Source organism: Corythoichthys intestinalis, chromosome 15, assembly GCF_030265065.1.
Source record: "Corythoichthys intestinalis isolate RoL2023-P3 chromosome 15, ASM3026506v1, whole genome shotgun sequence".
Classification (NCBI taxonomy): domain Eukaryota; kingdom Metazoa; phylum Chordata; class Actinopteri; order Syngnathiformes; family Syngnathidae; genus Corythoichthys; species Corythoichthys intestinalis.
Genome location: NC_080409.1, coordinates 6,016,384 through 6,038,423, shown reverse-complemented (window position 1 = coordinate 6,038,423; position 22,040 = coordinate 6,016,384). Strand labels below are relative to the sequence as shown.

At 38.6% G+C, this 22,040-nt stretch overlaps 1 protein-coding gene across 3 annotated transcripts in view; it reads right to left on the bottom strand.

Annotated features, from left to right (window-relative positions):
- btbd7 (BTB (POZ) domain containing 7) overlaps nt 1-22,040 on the bottom strand; it is an 89,192-nt gene that overhangs the window by 14,480 nt on the left and 52,672 nt on the right. For all 3 annotated transcript variants that reach the window (XM_057858743.1, XM_057858745.1, XM_057858744.1), the window contains 4 exons: nt 10,897-11,105; nt 6,866-6,941; nt 243-403; nt 19-162 (listed from right to left, as the gene is read on the bottom strand). In XM_057858743.1, coding sequence (XP_057714726.1) covers nt 19-162; nt 243-403; nt 6,866-6,941; nt 10,897-11,105 — 590 coding nt within the window. The remainder of the gene's footprint in view (nt 1-18; nt 163-242; nt 404-6,865; nt 6,942-10,896; nt 11,106-22,040) is intronic.

The following is a 22,040-nucleotide window of genomic DNA, read 5'->3' as shown; positions in this document are numbered from 1 at the left end:
ATTTGCATCATCTGTTACCTTTGCCTCTTCTACGTAAGGGGTGAAGAGGCGAGGACGCACGTAGATGCCAGCGTTCTTCTGCCTCAACCAAGCATTTGCTTTACCCCCTTCTGCCGTCGGCAACATGTCTGATGGAGGGGTGCTTATCAAACCTCTTTTGAGCTGTGAATCAGAACAGGTTGTAAGACCGCTGTGGCGGGGGCACGCAGACAGCGATCAGAGAAGACGGAAGGACCGCTAACCGCGTCGGAGAGGACATCGCTGTGTGGGGGCAAAATGTGCTCAGTTCGAATGAAGGGCAGAAGTGGGGATAGGATGTCCTTCAGCTCCTCTACATCCAAGTCTCTCCTTTTCACTCCTCGCTTGTTGACACTGTGGGCTGTGCCGCTCAAAAGATTGGGCTCTGCCCAAATGTGAACATGGACAGCCATATTTCAAATCAAAGTATACTGAGATACATGAAAAAATGTTATAGCATCAAGTTCATTGATACAGCTAACACGGGTTTTAAAAAATACATATACTGGACTGTCTCAGAAAATTAGAATACACAATATTCTAATTTTTTGAGACAGTCCTGTGTATATATACAGGACTGTCTCAGGAAATTAGAATACTCAATATTCTAATTTCCTGACTGTCTCAGAATACACAATATTCAAATTTCCTGACTGTCTCAGGAAATTAGAATATTGTGTATTCTAATTTTCTGAGACAGTCCAGTATATATATATATCTGGCGGAAAACACTCAGGTGACTTAAAGTTCCGCTCTGAGACCCCCAATTTGGCCAAATTTTAAAATTGTCCGATATGCATGTGTGATACATCATTGGAAAGTTTAAAATCTCAGTTTTCTGGGGGGAGACATTTTTTAACAGGAGGGAATTAGAAAAAAAAAAATTAAACAGCAAAACCGCAAAAAGTATATTTTAAACTTTTAAACAAATTACGTCACAATGAAAGATTTGGCGTCTGTAAAAAAGTCACTGATATCTACTTCATAACTATCATAACTACCTCATAACTTAATTGTATTTCTTTTGTTACTGTCGTATTTTCCCGATATGTTAGATGATAAATAATTTATCCAAACAAAAAAATTTGAAAAAAAAAAAAACGTTTAAAAGGGTAAATATATGAAATTAAATCTCGGCCGCTCCTTGATGTCTGCAATTTCTGCATCGTGACCCTTGTTATTTTACCATGTTTCACCCATAAAATCCCCCCAAAATCCAGCTGTGGCCATTTACAGCTCTGTCTTGACACTCACTGATATATGCTACATGGAGTTTTTGGATCGAAACAAGGTAACTACGCGATAATATCTCATTAAAGTCATGGCGTCTGTAATTCTGCCCGTGCGTGCTCTTACCCCCAGATAGGGTTTTACTGTTTAAAAAACATTTTTTTTTTTCCAAATGCCCTCCTGTTCAAAATTTTTCTTCCCCCAGAAAATTGAGATTTTAAGCTTTCCAATGATGTATCACACATGCATATTGGACAATTTTGAAAGTTGGCTAAATTGGGGGTCTCAGAGCGGAACTTCAAGTCACCTGAGTGCTTTTCCGCCATATAAAAAAATATACAGTATACATATTTTTTTTTACACACACACACACACACACACACACACACACACACACGCGCGCACACACACACACACACACACACACACACACACACACGCACACACGCACAGCGCTGGCCAAAAGTATTGGCACCCCTGCAATTCTGTCAGATAATGCTCAATTTCTCCCGGAAGATGGTTGCAATTACAAATGCTTTGGTAATAATATCTTCATTTATTTTGCCTGCAATGAAAAAACACAAAAGAGAATGGGAAAAAAAATAAATAATTACCATTTTACACAAAACTCCAAAAATTGGCCGGACCAAAGTATTGGCACCCTTTGAAAAATCATGTGATGCTTCCCTAATTTGTGTAATTAACAGCACCTGTTACTTACCTGTGGCACATAACAGGTGGTGGCAATAACTAAATCCCACTTGCAGCCTGTTAAAATGGATTCAAGTTGACTCAACTTCTGTCCTGTGTCCTTGTGTGTACCACATTGAGTATGGAGAAAAGAAAGAAGACCAAAGAACTGTCTGAGGACTTGAGAAGCAAAATTGTGAGGTAGCATGGGCAATCTCAAGGCTACAAGTTGCCTGGCACGGCCACACTGTTCTCCCTGTATTTTTCAAACACTGTGAGAATGGTCTGGGACCCACTTCCTTAATGGTTACAAGTCCATCTCCAAAGACCTGAATGTTCCTGTGTCTACCGTGCGCAGTGTCTTTAATAAGTGCTAAGCCCACGGCACTGTGGCTAAGCTCCCTAGTTGTGGACGAAAAATAAAAATTAATGAGAGATTTCAATGAAAGATCGTACGGATGGTGGATAAAGAACCTTGACTAACATCCAAACAAGTTCAAGCTGTCCAGCAGTCCGAGAGTACAAAGGGACTCTATGGTAGGGTATCCAGGAAAACCCCACTTCTGACCCAGAGACATAAGAAAACCAGGCTGGAGTTGGCCAAAACTTACCTAAGAAAGCAAAAAACATTTTGGAAGAATGTTCTCTGGTCAGATGAGACAAAAGTAGAGCTTTTTGGGAATATGCATCAACATACAGTTTACAGGAAAAAAACAAAGCCTTCAAAGAGAAGAACGCGGTCCCCAAAGCCAAACATGGCGGCGGTTCCCTGATGTTTTGGGGTTGCTTTGCTCCCTCTGGCACTGAACTGCTTGATCGTGTGCATGACATTATGAAGTCTGAAGACTACCAACAAATTTTGCAGCATAATGTAGGGCCCAGTGTGAGACAGCTGGGTCTCCCTCAGAGGTCATGTGTCTTCCAGCAGGACAATCACCCAAAACACACTTCAAAAAGCACTAGAAAATGGTTTGAGAGAAAGCGCTGGAGACTTCGAAAGTGGCCAGCAATGAGTCCACTCATTGCTCTATGGCATAGAGCACCTGTGGAGATCTGAAAATGGCAGTTTGGAGAAGGCACCCTTCAAATCTCAGAGACCTGGAGCCGTTGGCCAAAGAAGAATGGTCGAAGAATCTCAATGATGGATACCGGAAGCGGTTGTTCACAGTTATTTCATTTAAAGTTTGTGCTACCAAGTATTAGGCTGAGGGTGCCAAAACTTTTGTCTGGCCTATTTTTGGAGTTTCGTGTAAAATGATAATGATTGATTTTTTTTTTTCATTCTCTTTTGTGTTTTTTCATTGCAAGTAAAATAAATGAAGATACTACTACCAAAGCATTGGTAATTGCAATCATTTTCTGGGAGAAATTGAGCATTATCTGACAGAATTGCAAGGTTGCCACTACTTTTGGCCAGCAGTGTAATTATTGCTGATTCACAGGGGTACAAATACTTATGAACCCTGGTAAATTATAAATAAATTATTTAAAATCATACAATGTGATTTCTACATTTTTTAGATTATGTCTCTATTAGTGGAAACGCATCCATGATTGAAATTTCAGACCTGTACCTACATTCTAAGTGGGTAAACTTGCAAAATCACAAGGTGTGCAAATACATCTGCTCCTCACTGTACTGCAATTGGCGGAAAACACAGACAAGACTGAAAAAGCAGTTTCTGCTCTTGCACCCCTCTGTAAAAGAAACTGCTGTATTTTAAGCCAAAAGAACTGTTGTGTTTGATAGAACAATATGTCTATATGCTGCCATAGCAGTTTAATGGCGCATTAAGCCCCTGAACTATTTTTATTTTGTCAGTTTTATCCTGGAGACCCCCATTTACAGACACTGCGCAATCGGTATTGTTTCAACCCAGCCATAAAAAGAATTATATTATTCAAAATGTCTCTTATTTTTAGCTTAGAATTATTAATTGCTGTCTAATATTTAGTTAAAAAAAAAAGACTTTATAAAATTATTCACTCGCATATTTTAAACTTTAAACAAATTAAGTCACAATTTAAAAAAAATACTGTCTGTGAATAGGTCACACATATCTACCTCATAACTATCACTTAATTGTATTTTTTGTTACGGTCACATTTTCCCTGATATTTTAAAAGATAAATAATCGATCCAAAAAAAGAAATATTGGAGAGAAAAAAACAAGTTTAAAAGGATAACCGTTTGATAAAGAAAATCTCAACGACTTCTTGATGTCTGCAATTTCTGCATTGCGACCCTTGTTGTATTCCCGTGCTTCACCTATAGACCCTACCCACCGACGTCACAAAATCACGTGATCGCTGTATTGTTCCGCCCCCTTGTCCGTCATTTTGTGTCTGTATTATCAATGGTCTCAATTGATCGAGCAATTTATAATGCATTTCATGGAAGACCCGGTGCTTTCGGATGCCGTAAACTCACTGGATGCGTTGCATAAAAGGCGTTATGTGGAAAAGCTTCAGTTTATCCGTTCGCCAGATCCATATTTGATGCCTAAATCGATGTTTTTCGACCCCCTGTCTTCACCGTATTTGCCTGACATCTGCTTGCTACCCTGATATTTACAACTATCTTGTCCACACAAAATCAGCCTATTCTCACGAAAGTTTGAAAAACTTTAAGAGCTCGGAGGCTTATAAATACTTTGTTGCTGGTTCGGTGAAACAGGGCCTCGTCCACAAAAATTCGGCAGGAATCTATCTTGTGCTTGGAAAGGTGAGTTATGAAATTTTCAATTCAAAATCTTTTGTTCTTGTTAACATCCACTGTCAAGTCTAATGTATTTCATGTCATTTGTCAATGGAGCTAGGGCTTTTAATGTTTATATGGTTTAGCGATAGCACTCTCACTACATACATACGTGTATGTTGTCGGCGATTAGCCTAGCAATGATCTTAATTGTGGTTGTCAGCCCAAAACCCTCTAAATATATATTAAATGCATCTTACCAGATATAAAATGACTACTACATAATCTGTGGTAATCGTTTGGAGCCCAGTTTTCTCGTCGAATTGCAGCAGCCCATCTCGCTCTCTCCTCTCCGGGTCTCTCGGATTCCGGTAGAACCTCAAGTCTCTCCGTCTATCTTCTCTGTTATTGCAACCGACCGCCACACACGCCTTCACCATTTTGATTATTAATGTTAACGAGCAGAAAAACACGCCGTAAATAGGAGGAATGTACGTAGCCGTAACAGGTATACACGATGTGTTGACGGACAATTGGGCGGCACCAGTCAGGAGGGCGGAGTTGTGACGTCACGTGGGTAGGGTCTATAAAGTCCCCCAAAAGTCCGGCAGTGAAACAGGACAAGTTTTTGGATGGAAGCAAGGTTAGTACGGTATAATTTCTCATTAAAATCATGGTGTCTTTAATTATGCTCTCTCATGCTCTCACCTCGAGTTAAGGTTTAGGGGTTTCATTTACTCTTTTTTTTTTTTTTTTTTTTTTTTTTTAAATGCCCTCCTGTTCAAAATCTCCCCCCACCCCCCCGAAAATTGAGATTTTAAGCTTTCCGAGGATGTATCACACTTTCATTTCGGACAATTTTGAAATTTGGGCAAGTTGGGGGTCTCAGAGCGGAACTTCAAGTCACCTGAGTGTTTTCCACCATATATATTATACTAGTGTATATTAATTTGTCCGTTTTTTCCTGGAAACCCCCGTTTACAGACGTCGCGCAACCGCTTTTGTTTCAACCCAGCCATAAAAACAAGGTAATTATATTTATTACTCAAAATGTCTGTCATTTTTAGCTTAGAATCATTAATCAATGTCTAATATATCGTTTAAAAAACAAAACAACTTTAAAAAATTATTCACTAGCATATTTAAAAGTTTTAAACAAATTACGTCACAATGAAAAAATTAGCGTCTGTTAGAAAGTCACGGATATCTACCTCATACCTATCGCTTAATTGTATTTTTTTCGTTACTGTCGCATTTTCCCCAGTATTTTAAATGATAAATAATCGATCCAAACAAAGAAAAATTGAAAAAAAAAAAAAAAATCGTTTAAAAGGGTAAATATATGAAAATGAAAATCTCGACCACTCCTTGATGTCTGCGATTTCTGCATCGCGACCATTGTTATATGACCACGTTTCACCCATAAAATCCCCCAAAAATCCGGCTGTGGCCATTCACAGCTGTGTCTTGACACTTTGTGATACATTCTACTGTACATGCAGTTTTGGGATCGAAAAGAGGTAGGTACGCGGTAATATCTCGTTAAAATAATGGTGTCTTTAATTCTGCTCTCATGCTCTCACCTCCAGTTAGGGTTTTGCTGTTTAGTTTTTTTTTTTTTTGTTTTTTTTTTGTAAATGCCCTCCTGTTCAAAAAATTTCTTCCCCTAGAAAATTGAGATTTTATGCTTTCCAATGATGTATCACACATGCATATGGGACAATTTTGAAATTTGGCCAAATTGGAGGTCTCAGAGCGGAACTTCAAGTCACCTGAGTGTTTTCCGCCTTATATATAACAATAAGTATGGCATACATTGTAGTAAAACAGCTCAAATGATTATAATTACTGAAATCTCAAACAACAAAAAAGTGTCGAATTTTTACTTGTATCTTCAACTGATCAAGATGAGTAGAAATTAAAATTCATCAGTCTCACACTATTTGGCGGTCAAATCTCTCCAGATCAATTTGTCATTTGTTGTGCTTATCAAGGATCACCATAGCTAAAAGAGGATCAGACATTTTCTAAATCCAAGAAAAAAAAATGGCAACAACACAATGATGTCATGGATAACAATTGTTCAGCAAAGCGCTGCTCCACTTTGAATGTTGCCCAGTGTTTGATATGCTGTTAAATATATTTTGAAAGCTTTATAGTAAGTGTAAAATGTCCTCAGAATCATTGGGGGCTGTGCTTAGAGGATAATTATAGAGTGTATTATCTTACCCCTGTCTGCCATCCTCTTAATAAGCTGCTGCTCACCCCACTTAACAACATACTTGAGAATGTCCTGCTCACTGGCCTGCAAATGAGATGAAGGGAGGGGAGGAAGAGGATGTGTGCGGGGAGACAACATAATTATCAGGACAAGGAGGTCAGATATTGTCAGGGGGGGACAAGCTGCCAAATGGGTATAAGGTGACAGTGTAACATGTTTGGACAGTGTTCCAGCATGGTGCAAGTCTTGCTTTTAGGATTACAACATTTCACCTCAACTGTCTGGCCAGAAGCCTGAGAAGCTTGGCAGATCTGATGACAGCCCATAAGCTATTTTGCTTTGAGAATGCAGCACTAAACTCTAGGAGGTATTTAACCCATTGACAACAACAGAATTCTTATTCATTTATAGACTATTTATTTATATATACAACCCCTAGCAAAAAGTATGGAATCACCAGTCTCGGACGAGCATTCAGACATTTTATTATGTAAAACAAACTCGGCTAAAGAGCTTAAAAAAATAATGAATTAGTTCAAAAACGCAACTCTTTAGCATTCAGAAACACTAAAAGAAATAACTAAATTCTTATTCATTTATAGACTATTTATTTATATATACAACCCCTAGCAAAAAGTATGGAATCACCAGTCTCGGACGAGCATTCAGACATTTTATTATGTAAAACAAACTCGGCTAAAGAGCTTAAAAAAATAATGAATTAGTTCAAAAACGCAACTCTTTAGCATTCAGAAACACTAAAAGAAATAACTAAAAAACATTGTTGTAGTCAGTAAATGTTACTTCTATAGAGCAAGTGCAGGGAAATAAATATTGAATCACTCCATTCTGAGGAAAAATATATGGAATCATGAGAAACAAACAAAGAAATAACAATCAAAACTAAAGATGTCCTGATCGATCGGGTCCGATCAAGTCATTTTCACAGTATCGGAATCGGCAAAAAAATATCGGACATGCCTTTTTTTAATATATATATATATATATATATATATTTTAATTAAATCGCTTTCTAATTGTATTTAACGTTACAGACAAAATGTCTTACACTCATCCAGAGTCTTTAGTTTTGGCTTAAAGTAGGGCTATCAAATTTATCGTGTTAACGGTGGTAATAATTTTTTATTAAATTAATCACGTTAAAATACCGTAATTAACGCATGCGCTGCACGACCCACTCACGCATTGTCGCGTTCAATTTATAATGGCACCGTTTAACCTATATATAGAGCTACAAGGCAGCGTAAAATGAGTAGAGTGAATTTTAGCAGTCTTTGGAGCCTTTTTGTAATTGGCTAAAGCCTTAAAATCCCTCTCTCAACAATTTGAAATATTGTGGGAAGCAATGTGGGGAAGAAAGGTAGTAGTTGATCTTTTTCTTAACACCCTATGTTATTTCCCAACACAGAGAAGATATATCAATTGGTGCCACAACGCACAGTCATGGTTGCACTTCCCATCATGCATTTGGGCAGAACAGTTAAATGGCTACAGTATCATTTACTGAAAGCTCAACAAATACACTAGATGGCAATATTTAGTCACAATATACAAAGTCACATTTATCCTTTAAGAATTACAAGTCTTTCTATCCGTGGATCCCTCTCACAAAAAGAATGTTAATAATGTAAATGCCATCTTGAGGATTTATTGTCATAATAAACAAATACAGTACTTATGTACTGTATGTTGAATGTATATATTCGTCGGAGTTTTATTCATTTTTTTCTTAATACATTGCCAAAATGTATATGATTGGGAAAAATTATCGGGAATGATTGGAATTAGGCCTGAACGATATATCGTTTAAACATCGCCATCGCGATGTGCGCATGCGCAATAGTCCCATCGCAAGGACGTGCGATAGTTTTTTCATTTCATTTTTTTAAATCCACAAACGTTTGTTTTGAGCAAGGAGCGAGAAAGAGAGTGCAGTCTCTCATTCTCTCCAGCTCGCAGTCATCGGCTCCTCCCCCTCCCCTGCTAGAGCAGAGTGGAGGGAGGAGGGGCCGAACAGCAGAGCGGAGGGAGGAGGGGCCGTTTTCAAAGTGAAAGCAAGCAATCAAGCAGCACGTTGAATAGGGAAGACTGTCTCCAAAAGGAGTTTTGGAAGTATTTTGGCTATCGACAAGAATATAAGGAACAAAAAACAGCCCTGTTGACAGTGCCTCGCCATGGTTGCCTCAACAAGAAGTAATCCGTCGAACATGTGGGACCATTTAAAACGCAGGTATCTATGCATTCCTGCTACGAGCTTCCCATCAGAGGCTTTTTAGTACAGGTGGGAACATTGTTACGTGCCAACGTTGTTGTCTCAAGCCTGCAATGGTGGATAAACTAGTAGTCTTGGCCAAAAACCTATGAGACCCAGTTGAGAATTGCTGAGCAAGGAAGGTGGACGATATGCAGACAAATACATAAATTTGGGAGTTAAAATGGCTCTGTTATTCATCAGTTATTTGCTGTTATTCAGTTCAATTATTTACAAGTTCAATTGAGTTTCTGTTTCTTTTATATTTAAATTAACTGTAAATCGTATTTTTCAAATAACTATAGTACAGCTGCACATAAAGTTTTGATACTTAATATTTTTTAAATATTTTTACAACTTTGTTGCAGTTTTGCAGTTCTATATTGTTATATTTTGTGTGAACAACTCAGGGGACTAATGCACTTGCACTTTTATTTGACAGATTTAATATTTAAGTTCAAATATGTTGACAACTTTATTGTTTTACTGAGGTTCTTATTTATTGTTATAGTTTGTGAACAACTCTTATTTGTCATATTTAATATTTTTGTTCAAATATGTTTACAACTTTGTTGTTATTTTACCGAAGTTGTTATTTATTGTTATATTTTGTCAAAAACTCAGGGGACGAATGCACCTGCTCTTTTATTTGTCATTTAATGTATTTGCTGCTGTTGAAGTGTCAAATATTGTGTTCAAGAAATTATCTATTTTGTGCAGACATGGCTTCCTGGATCCCTTCATAATAATACAGCAATCTTAATCATTCACAAATGAAACGGTATTATATGAATACACTGTGGTCACGGTGTGTCATGCAAAGTATTTCCAAACAGCTATTCAAGTCATCTAGTGAATATTTCTTTAAAATTTTTTTTTTTTTTTTTTTTTTTTTTTTTTTTTTTACTATCGCAATATAATATCGCAATATATTGCACACCTAAAAAAAATCGCAACAATAGTTTTTTCCAATATCGTTCAGGCCTAATTGGAATTGAATAGGGATTAAAAAAAAAAAAAAAAAAGCAATCGGATCGGGAAATATTGGGATCGGCAGATACTCAAACTAAAACGATCGGGATCGGATAGGGAGCAAAAAAACACATGATCGGAACAACCCTAATCAAAACACATCTCTAGTATTTAGTTGCACCACCTAGGGCTTTTATGACAGCTTGCAGTCTCTGAGGCATGTACGCGATGAGTATTCTTCATCAATTTGGTGCCAACTCTCTTTGATTGCAGTTCCCAGATCATCCTTGCAGGTCGGAGCCTTGCTGTGGACCATTTCTTTCAATTTCCACCACAGGTTTTCAATAGGGTTGAGATCTGGGCTATTTGCAGGCCATGACATCGACTGGATGAGTTTTTCTCCAAGGAATGCTTTAACAGTTTTAGCTCTGTGGCATGATGCATTGTCATCTTGGAAAATGACAAACATATGGAAAAAATGGAGTGATTCCATATTTTTTCTTCAGAATGGAGTGATTCTATATTTCCCTGCACTTCCTCTATAAAAGTAACATTTACTGACCACCACAATGTTTTTATCCATTTCTTCTTGTGTTTCTGAATGCTACAGCGTTGCACTTTTGAACTAATTCATTATTTTTTCAAGATTTTTTTTCTGAGTTTGTTCTACAAAATAAAATGTCTGAGTGAGTGCTCGTCCGAGACTGGTGATTCCATACTTTTTGCCAACGGTTGTATTAGCTGGAGATTGAGGCAGCTCTAAAAGGCAGCTCTGGCGTGGTTGTGTTTGCTTACCTGTAGGTAGTCTGACTGGATTGCGCTGAGAAGGTGCTCCTTGCCGAGCTCATAAAGAACATCTGAGGTGACAACTTGACTGAACTCCTCACAGAGGAAGTGCATGGCCTGCCTGTGTACCCACTTGGAGCCGTAAGGCTGCGAGCTCCATTTGAGGATCGGTACGAGCGAGTCAAGGGACAAACTTTCCACGATAATGTCCTCACAACCTGGGTGAAAGGAACAAAAGTCGGTGAGATGGATTTTGACATCAACCTTCACCCGATCAGGTAAAATATTACAGCTACTCAAAAGGCACACGTTTGTATTTCCACCGGCAGTCACATTCATGCACCCAGGGAGTCTCTTTCAACTAACCTCCACATCCTCCTCACCACGTTTCTTAAATCAGAGCACATACCAGAACAGCAGGCAGCGTTTTAACTCGACAACACGCCGACTCACAGAAATGCCTTGAAAGCTTGATGTGTTTTTTCCCCCTCCATTTAAACGTGAAGAATAAACATGGTGCCTGTGTAAATACGATGTACACTCTTTGAAAATGTGCACACATGAGTGTGCATGGATTAAACATGCATTGCAAAAAACACTGGGGGATTCTGGGACATTTTAACAAGTTCTAAAAATGGAACACATTGTAATAAGCAAACCAAAAAAAAGGAGGTTAACGGACAAAAACAGAGTCAATAAGAATTTGAATAAAAGAGTGACTGATGGATCTGGTCGATCTTTGTTGAATTAAAAAGAAAGTTAGGGGGGAAAAAATGATTCAATACTAAAATAGTTGGTTCTATTTTACTGCCAAAAATGTACTTCTCATGCATCAGGGCTCCAGACTAACATTTGTTTTAGTCGGAGCACAGTGACCCCTAACTTAAAATTTTAGGGGCGCAAGCAGAAGAGGGGCGCACAGCCGCACACTGTAAGTCGACATGCAAAGTTTCACAGTTTAACCCCATATAAGTACAGTACTGGCCAAAGAGATTTGAAAAGTGCCTTCTCCAAACTTCCATTTTCAGACCTCTCCACAGGTTTTTTATGGGATTCAGGTCCGGACTCATTGCTGGCAAATGTAGTAGTCTCAAGTGCTTTCTCTCAAACAGTTTTCTAGTGCTTTACGAAGTGTGTTTTGTGTGTCATTGTCCTGCTGGAAGACCCATGACCTCTGAGGTAGAGACAGCTTTCTCACACTGGACCCCACATTATGCTGCAAAATTTGTTAGTAGTCTTCAGACTTCATAATGCCATGCACACAGTCAAGCAGTCCAGTACCAGAGGCAGTAAATCAACCCGAAACATCAGGAAACCTCCACCACGATTGACTGTGGGGACAGCGTTCTTTTCTTTGAAAGCCTCGTTTTTTCCCTGTAAACTATTTTGATGCCTTTTCCCCAAAAGCTCTACTTTTGTCTCATCTGACCAGAGAACATTCTTCCAAAATGTTTTTGGCTTTCTCAGGTAAGTTTTGGGTCTTCAGGTCTTTGTTGTGATTGCACATGCTTCCTCACAATTTTGCTTCTCAAGTCCTCAGATAGTTCTTTGGTCTTCTTTCTTTTCTCCATGCTCAACGTGGTACACACAAGGACAAAGGTGGAGTCAAGTTCAACTGTAATCCATTTTAACTGGCTGCAAGTGTGATTTAGTGATTGCCACCACCTGTTATGTGCAACAGGTAAGTAACAGGTGTTGTTAATTACACAAATTAGAGAAGTATCACATGATTTTTCCCAAAGGGTGCCAATACTTTTGGCAGGAACATTTTTGGTGTTTTGTGTAAAAGGATAATGATTAGAGGTGGGAATCTTTGGGCACCTAACGATTCCATTACGATTACGATTCAGAGGCTCCGATTCAATTATAAATTGATTATTGATGCACCACAACCCCCCCGCCCCCCCTTTTTATTTTATTTTTTGTACACTAGTCCCAAAATTGTTAAAAAATCCTCTCAGGCTAAACAAACTACTATTTCAGTATCAAGTTAACCATTAAAAACAGTAAATAAAATCTTTATCGGCAGCTTTTAACTACATCTAATTAATTTAATGTTGTGAATCAACCGTTAAAGTTGTTAAAATTGCTCCCGTTATTCCATAATTTCCCTTCTGTCCAATTTTGATGTCAAAGTTTTAAAACCGTGTCATCATTTAAAGATAGATTCAAGTCAAGATTTTGCCGTTTTTTTTTTTTTTTTTTGAGATAAAAAGTAATTAGGTTCGCTACAACAGAGCCTTCTAGAGAAGTCTACCGCTTTAAGATGGCGCCTGTTTACTAGCGCGGGAAAGTATCATTTCGCATCTAGTTCTTGGTATATGATCCAACGCGGCCGTCGTCTGTCATTTCACATCTAGTTCTGGATATATGTGATATCTACCATAGTCGTATGTTTGTAGCAACTAGCAACTGGGCGCTGTTTGTAGCGGCTAACGGCCGCAGTCAGGTATTGTTTTTTTTTTTTTTTTTTTTTTTCAATATCTAGCGGCATGAGTTGAACATGATATTTACTCTCGGTCCATTCCTCATTGCGTCCTGAAGACCGCGCTGACTGTGTTTTATTTCCGCTTTACCTGGTATAATTCAGTAATCGGAATTTGGATGTTTGTGACTCGTTCTCCAATCTTCCACGGCCAAATCGCGAACAATCTAAGAATCAGAAATTTTGCACGCCTCTAATAATGATTTACATTTTTTTTTTCTCCATCCTCGTTTGTGTTTTTTCATTGCAAGCAAAATAATGAAGATATTACTACCAACGCATTTGTAATTGCAATCATTTTCTGGGGGGAAATTTGAGCATTATCTGACAGAATTGCAGGTGCGCTGGCAGCTAAAGCTGTGGCTGGAAGTTAAGTTGTAAAGTCGAAATCATGTAAGTCGGGTACGTTGGAACCTGGGGACTCCCTGTATTACTGATAAACGCAATGCTTTAGCACCATATTTGCGCATTGCAGGCAACAATTAGGCTTAAGTGTGGAGTAGAAGTTTGTCAGCAAGACACAAATTCAGGAATAATAATGTTTGGGAAACAATCTGCAAAAGTCCTACTTGTACAGCTGCAAGTAAATGAAAAACGTGTCAAATTCCAGGGGTAAAATGCCCTCATTTAATAGCTGTCTGGAGACCTAAGTATAATGTTCCATTTGCACTATTTGAGTTGTTAGGGCAAGAGATGTCGTTTGAAACTTGGCAAGCAATCAAAGAAGGGGTTCCCTGAGGTAAAAAGAAAGTATCAAAGATATATGTTAAGAAATACCATAGACTTCATTCCCTTTTGACGTGACACTTCGTCATTCTTTGCGTCACGCCTTATCAGAGGGGGCCGAGCTTCATTTAGGCGAAGACGGCACACGCTCATGTCTAAGCTGGATTCAAGCTTGGATTTTGAAGAACTACGAAAGCTGTACTGCATACAAACGGGAAGGATTCTCTCAGGAGTGATTTGTTCGAGGATTCAAGGTAAATATTATATTCTTTGTACCATGCATGCATTTTGAAACCTTGTGGAAAAAAAATCAATGGGAGAATGGGAGCCGCTATGGCATTGGCGTCAATTCTTCGACATATATACGTAAAATAGATGCGTAACCGCCCGTTTTTTTGCTTTTTCAAAAAAGAATCGAGACAGTTTTACGTCCACAGCTACAAAGAATTCAGTGATTGAAGCATTTATTTGCAGGAATTTGCTTCTTTGACACATCGAGGCGGCTAATTTTCGTAACTGACTAGCCTCATAGTTAGCATTTATTTCGTGTAAATATTGCCACCTGCACGTTTTTTTTTTTTTTTTTTTGCTTCTAACCAAGAATCGAGTGTTTTATGTCCATATCTGTAAAGAATTCAGGGATTTAAGCATTTTTTCACCAAAAAAGCTGTTTACGTCAGGCGGCTGCTAGCCTCATTCGCAAACAGAGTAGCATTGTACTTCGACATATTTACGTAAAATAAAATAAACCGCACGGTTTCTTTGCTTCTAACCAAGAATTGAGATGGTTTTACGTCCATATCTGTAAAGAATTCAGGGATTTAAGCATTTACTCACAAGAATTTCCGCCAGAAAAGCTGTTTACGTCAGGCAGCCGCTAGCCTCATTTGCTTACAGAGTAGTATTGTACATCGACATATATACGTAAAATAAACACTAACTGCACGGTTTCTTTGCTTTTAACCAAGAATCGAGACTGTTTTACGCCCATATCTATGAAGAATTCAGGGATTTAAGCATTTATTCACAAGAATTTTCACCAGAAAAGCTCTGTCTACCTCAGGCGGCCGCGAGCCTCTTTTGCCAACAGTATATAATATATAATGATAATAAAGGGCTATTCTATTCTATAATAAGTTATTGAATATAGAATTGATTAATAATCTGTTTACATATTTTTCCGTCAGAAAAAGTTTCTGATGTTAAAATGATTTATTAGCTTTTGAAAACTTGCAGTAAATAAAAACCAAGTAGCTATTTTGATCAAAAACCTATATGATATGTTAAATAACGCTATTAATCCTGAAAATATAAGTGATTATCTCTGCATTTGGTGATTTCTGTGCATCTACTGTCAAATCTGAGACTTTTTTGCCATTTTAAGTTATATACTTATATAAAAAATAACTAAGTGGGATTTTATAAGGGAACGACTTTGAATATTTGGATGCCGCTGCTCATGGAGACTCATATACGGCTAAGGTAGGGGCCTGTTTTGGTTTTAGGTCGTTAGCAGCTTTGGTTTTGAAAATATTTGAATTGAATTTTTTTAAAAATAGGCACCCGACAAATCGGCCCCGTTTCCCGTGTCATGTCAATATGTTATGAAGTCTACGAGAAATACATTATTCTTTACAATTATTTGATTCTCCTCACGCCACAAACCAGCTTTTCTACATGTTATATCACACAAAAACATTCTGCATCATGGCTAAAAATAAGAAAAGCCAACATTATATGCAAACTAAAAAGGCATAAGTGATTATAACTCTGACAAAGAATGGATGAGTTGTCACACCCTAGGCGCTTCATATCGCCAGAAAGTCAGGAAGAGCCTGCGAGAGAAGGGGGAAAACCCAGAATTGATGGGAAAGTCGAAACAAAACGCAATGGCGTTTTGCCTTTTGGTCGGCTATAAACTAAAATGACTGTTCTAGTTTCCCTGCCAGCTGTGTCTCAGTCTTTGACAATCTTCTCTGGCGTCTGTTTTCTTCGGTCTTTCAGCTCTGTGCATCCTTGGCCGCACACGCACAAATGTAAACACTTGCAGCAAATAGCTCTGCTTCACGTTATTAGGTCATTCAAATTCACAGCAGACTCCAATCTGAGAAGACAGCCATTTTATTACTCGTTCAAAATTGAGATTTGATGTTATATAGCCAATATTAACTCTACACAGTTGGTAACCGCACACAATTGTTGTGCAATTGAGCAACTCCATTAGCTGAAATCTTGTTGTTATGCAATCCTTCATGTAAATGGAGCACAAAACCACTGAAATGACTTTTAAAAGCAGACCACAATCGACGGCTTGTAAACAAGCCGATAGATCTAAATCATGTGTCCAGATTACTCAATGGATTCCACGTTCAGTAAACTAGGCTGCAACCACAACCGCCAAACGGAAGTACAGAACACAACCGCACCAACCTTTTCTGCACGGCACTTGAAAAATTAATAAAGCTTTCAATATTACTTAATGGCTAGGTGAGGAGAAAATGAAAAACATGTCTGGAAGATAAATAAAGCCTGACGATGGCACTCAGCTGCTGCCAAATCACCTTCATGGGTGACACAGACAGAAGTTGGATGCCATTGAGGAGGACGGGATGGTGATGACAGTGTGACAGATGAGAGGGTATCCTCCTCATTCACCTCCTGAAATAGACCCCTCTGCTGCCTCCTGAAGAGACCTTGTGGTCATTGAAACCTTCAACTGCTTCAGTCTGATCTAAGCCCTAAAATGTTATTTTATGCCAACTGGCCAGCCTGACATTTATCATTAGGTTATTTTCTGGCAGTACTTAAAAATAAATTAAATCCCCGGGGTTTGGTGTAAAAGTCTTCAGTTGTCTGAGCTTGCTATACAGTGATTCCTCATTTTCCCAGTTAATAATTAAAGTTCAAATGCAGTACTTTTAATTCATTTTTCCAAATATTAGTACATTAAAAATGTATAATTTTGAGTATGGCAGTAGTCAAACTTCACAACTAAGATTCACCAACCTTGGCCAGTGCATAGTCAGAATTGTAGATTTACAGTACGGGCTGAACGATATTGGAAAAAACTACCTTGCAATACAGTGCTGGCCAAAAGTATTGGCACTCCTGCAAATCAATCAGATAATGTTCAATTTCTCCCAGAATATAATTGCAATTAAAAAATGCTTTCCTAGTAATATCTTCATTTATTTTGCTTGCAATGAAAAAACACAAAAGAGAATGGGAAAAAAAAGTAAATCATTCATTTTACCCAAAACTCCAAAAATGGGCCACACAAAAGTATTGGCACCCTTTGAAAAATCATGTGATGCTTCTCTAATTTGTGTAATTAACAGCACCTATTACTGACCTGGTACACATAACAGGTGGTTGAAATAACTAAATCACGCTTGCATCCAGTTAAAATGGATTAAAGTTGACTCAACCTCTGTCCTGTGTCCTTGTGTGTACCAGATTGAGCATGGAGAAAAGAAGACCAAAGAACTGTCTGAGGACTTGAGAAGCAACATTGTAAAGAAGCATTGGCAATGTCAAGGCTACAAGTCCATCTCCAAAGACCTGAATGTTCCTGTGTCTACCATGCGCAGTGTCATCAATAAGTGTAAAGCCCATGGCACAGTGGCTAACCTCCCTAAATGTGGACGGAAAAGAAAAATTCACGAAAGATTTCAACGAAAGATTGTGCGGATGGTGGATAAAGAACCTCCACTAACATCCAAACAAGTTCAAGCTGTCCTGCAGTCCGACGGTACAACAGTGTCAACCCCTAGTATCCATCGGCGTCTGAATGAAAAGGGATTATATGGTAGGATTGCCAGGAAAACCCCACTTCTGACCCAGAGACAAAAAACCCAGGCTGGAGTTAACCAAAACATACCTGAGAAAGCCAAAAACGTTTTGGAAGAATTTTCTCTGGTCAGATGAGACAAAAGTAGAGCTTTTTGGGAAAAGGCATCAACATATAGTTTACAGGGGGAAAAAATGAGGCTTTCAAAGAAAAGAACACGGTCCCCACAGTCAAACATGGTGGAGGTTCTCTGATGTTTTGGGGTCGCTTTGCTTCCTCTGGCACTGGATGGCTTGACCGTGTGCATGGCATTATGAAGTCTGAAGACTACCAACAAATTTTGCAGCATGATGTAGGGCCCAGTGTGAGAAAGCTGGGTCTCCCTCAGAGGTCATGGGTCTTCCAGCAGGACAATGACACAAAACACACTTCAAAAAGCAGTAGAAAATGGTTTGAGAGAAAGCACTGGAGACTTCTAAAGTGGTCAGCAATGAGTCCAGACCTGAATCCCATAGAATACCTGTGGAGAGATCTGAAAAAGGCAGTTTGGAGAAGGCATCCTTCAAATCTCAGAGACCTGGAGCAGTTGGCCAAAGAAGAATGGTCTCAAGAAGAATGGTCTAAAATTCCTGGAAAGCATTGTAAGAAACTCATTGATGGATACCGGAAGCGGTTGTTCGCAGTTATTTTGTTTAAAGGATGTGCTACGAAGTATTAGGCTGAGGGTTCCAATACTTTTGTCTGGGCCGTTTTTGGAGTTTTGTGTAAAATGATCATGATTTAAAAGGAAAAAAATCATTTTCTTTTGTGTTTTTTCATTACAAGCAAAATAAATGCTAACGATATTACTACCATAGTATTTGTAATTGCAATCATTTTCTGGGAGAAATTGAGCATTATCTGACGGAATTGCAGGGGTGCCAATATTTTTGGCCAGCACTATATATATGGTGATATTAAAACTAGAAGAATTTTTCCACCAGACTGTCTCGCTATTGGGACGGGACTATACGGGACTCTGTATCGGCAGATTCTCAATCAGGTGACTTGGACTTAGACTCTGGTGCGATCGGGACATCCCTAGTATTCATATAATACAGTTCAATCCAGGCTAAGGGGGTTTATCTGTGAACAATGAAGATTGGTGTGTATAACAGGGATCCAGGAAGCCATGTTCCAGCACAATTGCTGCTTTTATGAAGATAGTCAAAAGTTTACATTAAAGAAGAAAAAAAAAAAATTGCGATGGGACTGCTGCACATGCGCACATTGCGATGGCAATGTTCAAACAATATATTGTGCAAGCCTAATTTACAGTGCCACAAATATGAAAATTGGAGTGTTCAACCTACTACACGTGTACAAGTGTAGTAAAACGCACGTTGCTAAGAGGAATCACATAATATTGTACTGACGTGACAGCGCACGTATCGCGCATGTTGATAGAGCCATTTTAAGATCAAGCGACTTTATTATTTCATTTTTAAATGATGACAATGGTGGCGTTATATAATTTAGAGTTGGGAAAAACACGAGCACACGGACATCATCTGCCTTGCCGCTCAGTCAGAATGATTTAGCGTATTGCTTGGATCACAAGGGTGCGCCAATTTTAAAGTCCACTCATTTGACCACGGGAACATGAACGTACGCTGGCTTGACCGCAGTTTGCTTCTTCCCACAGGATAAAAAGATATATATTTTTGTTTCTTGTAGCAATGGCAATTACAAAATAAAAAATGTATACAGTAAGTGCACTGCCCAAAACAGTAGGTTTACTTGCGCATTGCCCGACAGGGATAACGCGACAGTCTTTCCTTGTTTTTATATGAAGTAATTTGTTTAAGTTGGTGAAACTGTAACAAAGAAACATGCATGCTCGGGGTGTGCCATCTTAGGCACCCCATGATTCGATTCGATTACGATTTCATTATTGAGCGATGATCATGGTATTGACGATGATTACGATTATCGATGCATCATACATTACTAATTAATAAAGTAGCCAAAAAAAAAAGATATACATTATTTATTTAAAATATCGTAAAGATTCAACAGGAACGATGGAAACGTGCCCATACAACATGCGCATTTTTTTTTTTTTTTAAAACAAGAAAGTTCAAAAACAACCATTTTAAATACGGTACTTATTTCTTAACATGCCAATACAACACACAGCTGAAATTTAGATGCTCTTTTTCACAAGAAGGTGCAAAAACATTTGTTGTTTAAAGGCAGTTCCTATTTCTCTCAATAAAATTTACACAGGTGGAATGAATTCCACAATTTCTAGAAACAAAGTGTCTTTAGAAATAAGGCTTCTTTTAACCAATATACTTTGTTTTCATATTTTTCTGTACTATTTTGCATGTTTGTAGCGTTACCGCTGTACTTAAACATGGTTTTACACGTTCTGCACATGGAATAACTTTTGTACACCACCAAACAACGCACAACTTGACATGAAAATAAATGTTAGCGAAGTCGCTAATTAGCATAGCGCTCCGCGCTAACTAGTAACAAAAACAACAATGAAAACTAAACAGTACAAGAGGGTCCGAGTACTCCCCTCTTATAGACGCACGCGGGACTTAGCAACACACACAGGACACTTTTCAAATGACATGACTTGAAACTACCGCTGGACAACTGAAAGACAAGGAGCAACGAACTATAGCTCTTCCCCTCTCGCTCCAAAAATTAACTTGCGCACAAAACAGGACCCAAATCGTGACCGCCGGGTCCCTCCCTGTCTCATACACCAATTTATTTTCGAGCCTTTTGAACAGGAGTAAAGCTGCATCCATCATAACGTTGTGCGTAGGTCCATTAAAGGTGTCCGGGCGGCAGATGTGTCTTGAATTTCATTCCGCTACTAGCGGCTGTCATAAAGTTATTAGGGAAAATCATCGTTTTGGAACATTTATAAATCGTAATCAAATCGTCACATGTCGAATCTCAATGCATCTAATAATCGATTTTTTGACACAGCGCTAATGCATGCGTTCAACACAACTGCACAAAACACGCCGTTATTCAAATACCACGTAAGCACCACACTTCACTTGAGCTACTAGCTATTAGTATAGGTTAGCTCCATACAGCAGGACTTACAAACTTCATTCAAATAGCTTTCCCCCATAAACACACATATACTGCATATTAACATGTTTGTATAGATGTAAAATAATTGGACATCTAGTTTCCAAGACATAAATGTAACAGAGCACTCAACAGCGTCAATGCGACCGATAGACTGTTTATTGTGAAACTGAATGAGCATGTGTTCCAAAATGCGTCACACCATGGGTGCAGTGAATTATTATTATGACCACAAGGTGGCAGTAACGTACTGTAAAATGTCAAATGGCTCTAAACACTGGCAATTCTAGCCGGCACGATAAGTTTAATTATACATAGCATAAATTAAATACTCAATCCTTTTCACCCGATTCTGATCCTCTGAAACTTTGCCTGATCTACCAGATTCCTAATCACGTGATCGGATCGGGAAATCCCTATTTGGTTGTGATTTGGAGTGACAGCAAGAGTTTCATAGACAAGTTTTGTGTTGTTGTTTAGGCTATAATCCTCTATAGTCCTGATGCCGGCCATTTTATACCAACTTGCTCAAACTGGAAAGACTGATGTCTGCACTAACAAAATAACAGTTCTCCATATCCATCAGAAAGATTTGTATTGCAGCAGTGTATAATTTGTACAGCACATTGTGCTGACCCGCGTTAAACTCTCAATCCAGTCAAAGTTCTGATTGCTCTTAATAGCTTTGTAAAGTAATAGCACAGTGGATGTAGTCCATTCCAGGCTGTCACGCTGCAATGTTATAATTCTGACACTGAATCTAAAGAAAGCAACTGAGGAAAAAGTAGGAATCCCACACTTCCCAGGTTGGCTGCCACCATTCATTTTATAGTACAGTCACAGACAGCTTGGTCTTTAAAATGACACCTTACAGCATGCGGAGCTGTTGTGAAAGACGTGCAAAATGGGATTTCAAGATCGGAATAACAGGAAACTGCAGAGCAGACAATGATGGCGACTTGGACAGGATGACATTGGGTGAACCTCAACTATCTTGCTACATTCCTCACTGAGGTTTCATGGGAACTGATTAGTGCTGCGCAGCTCAGT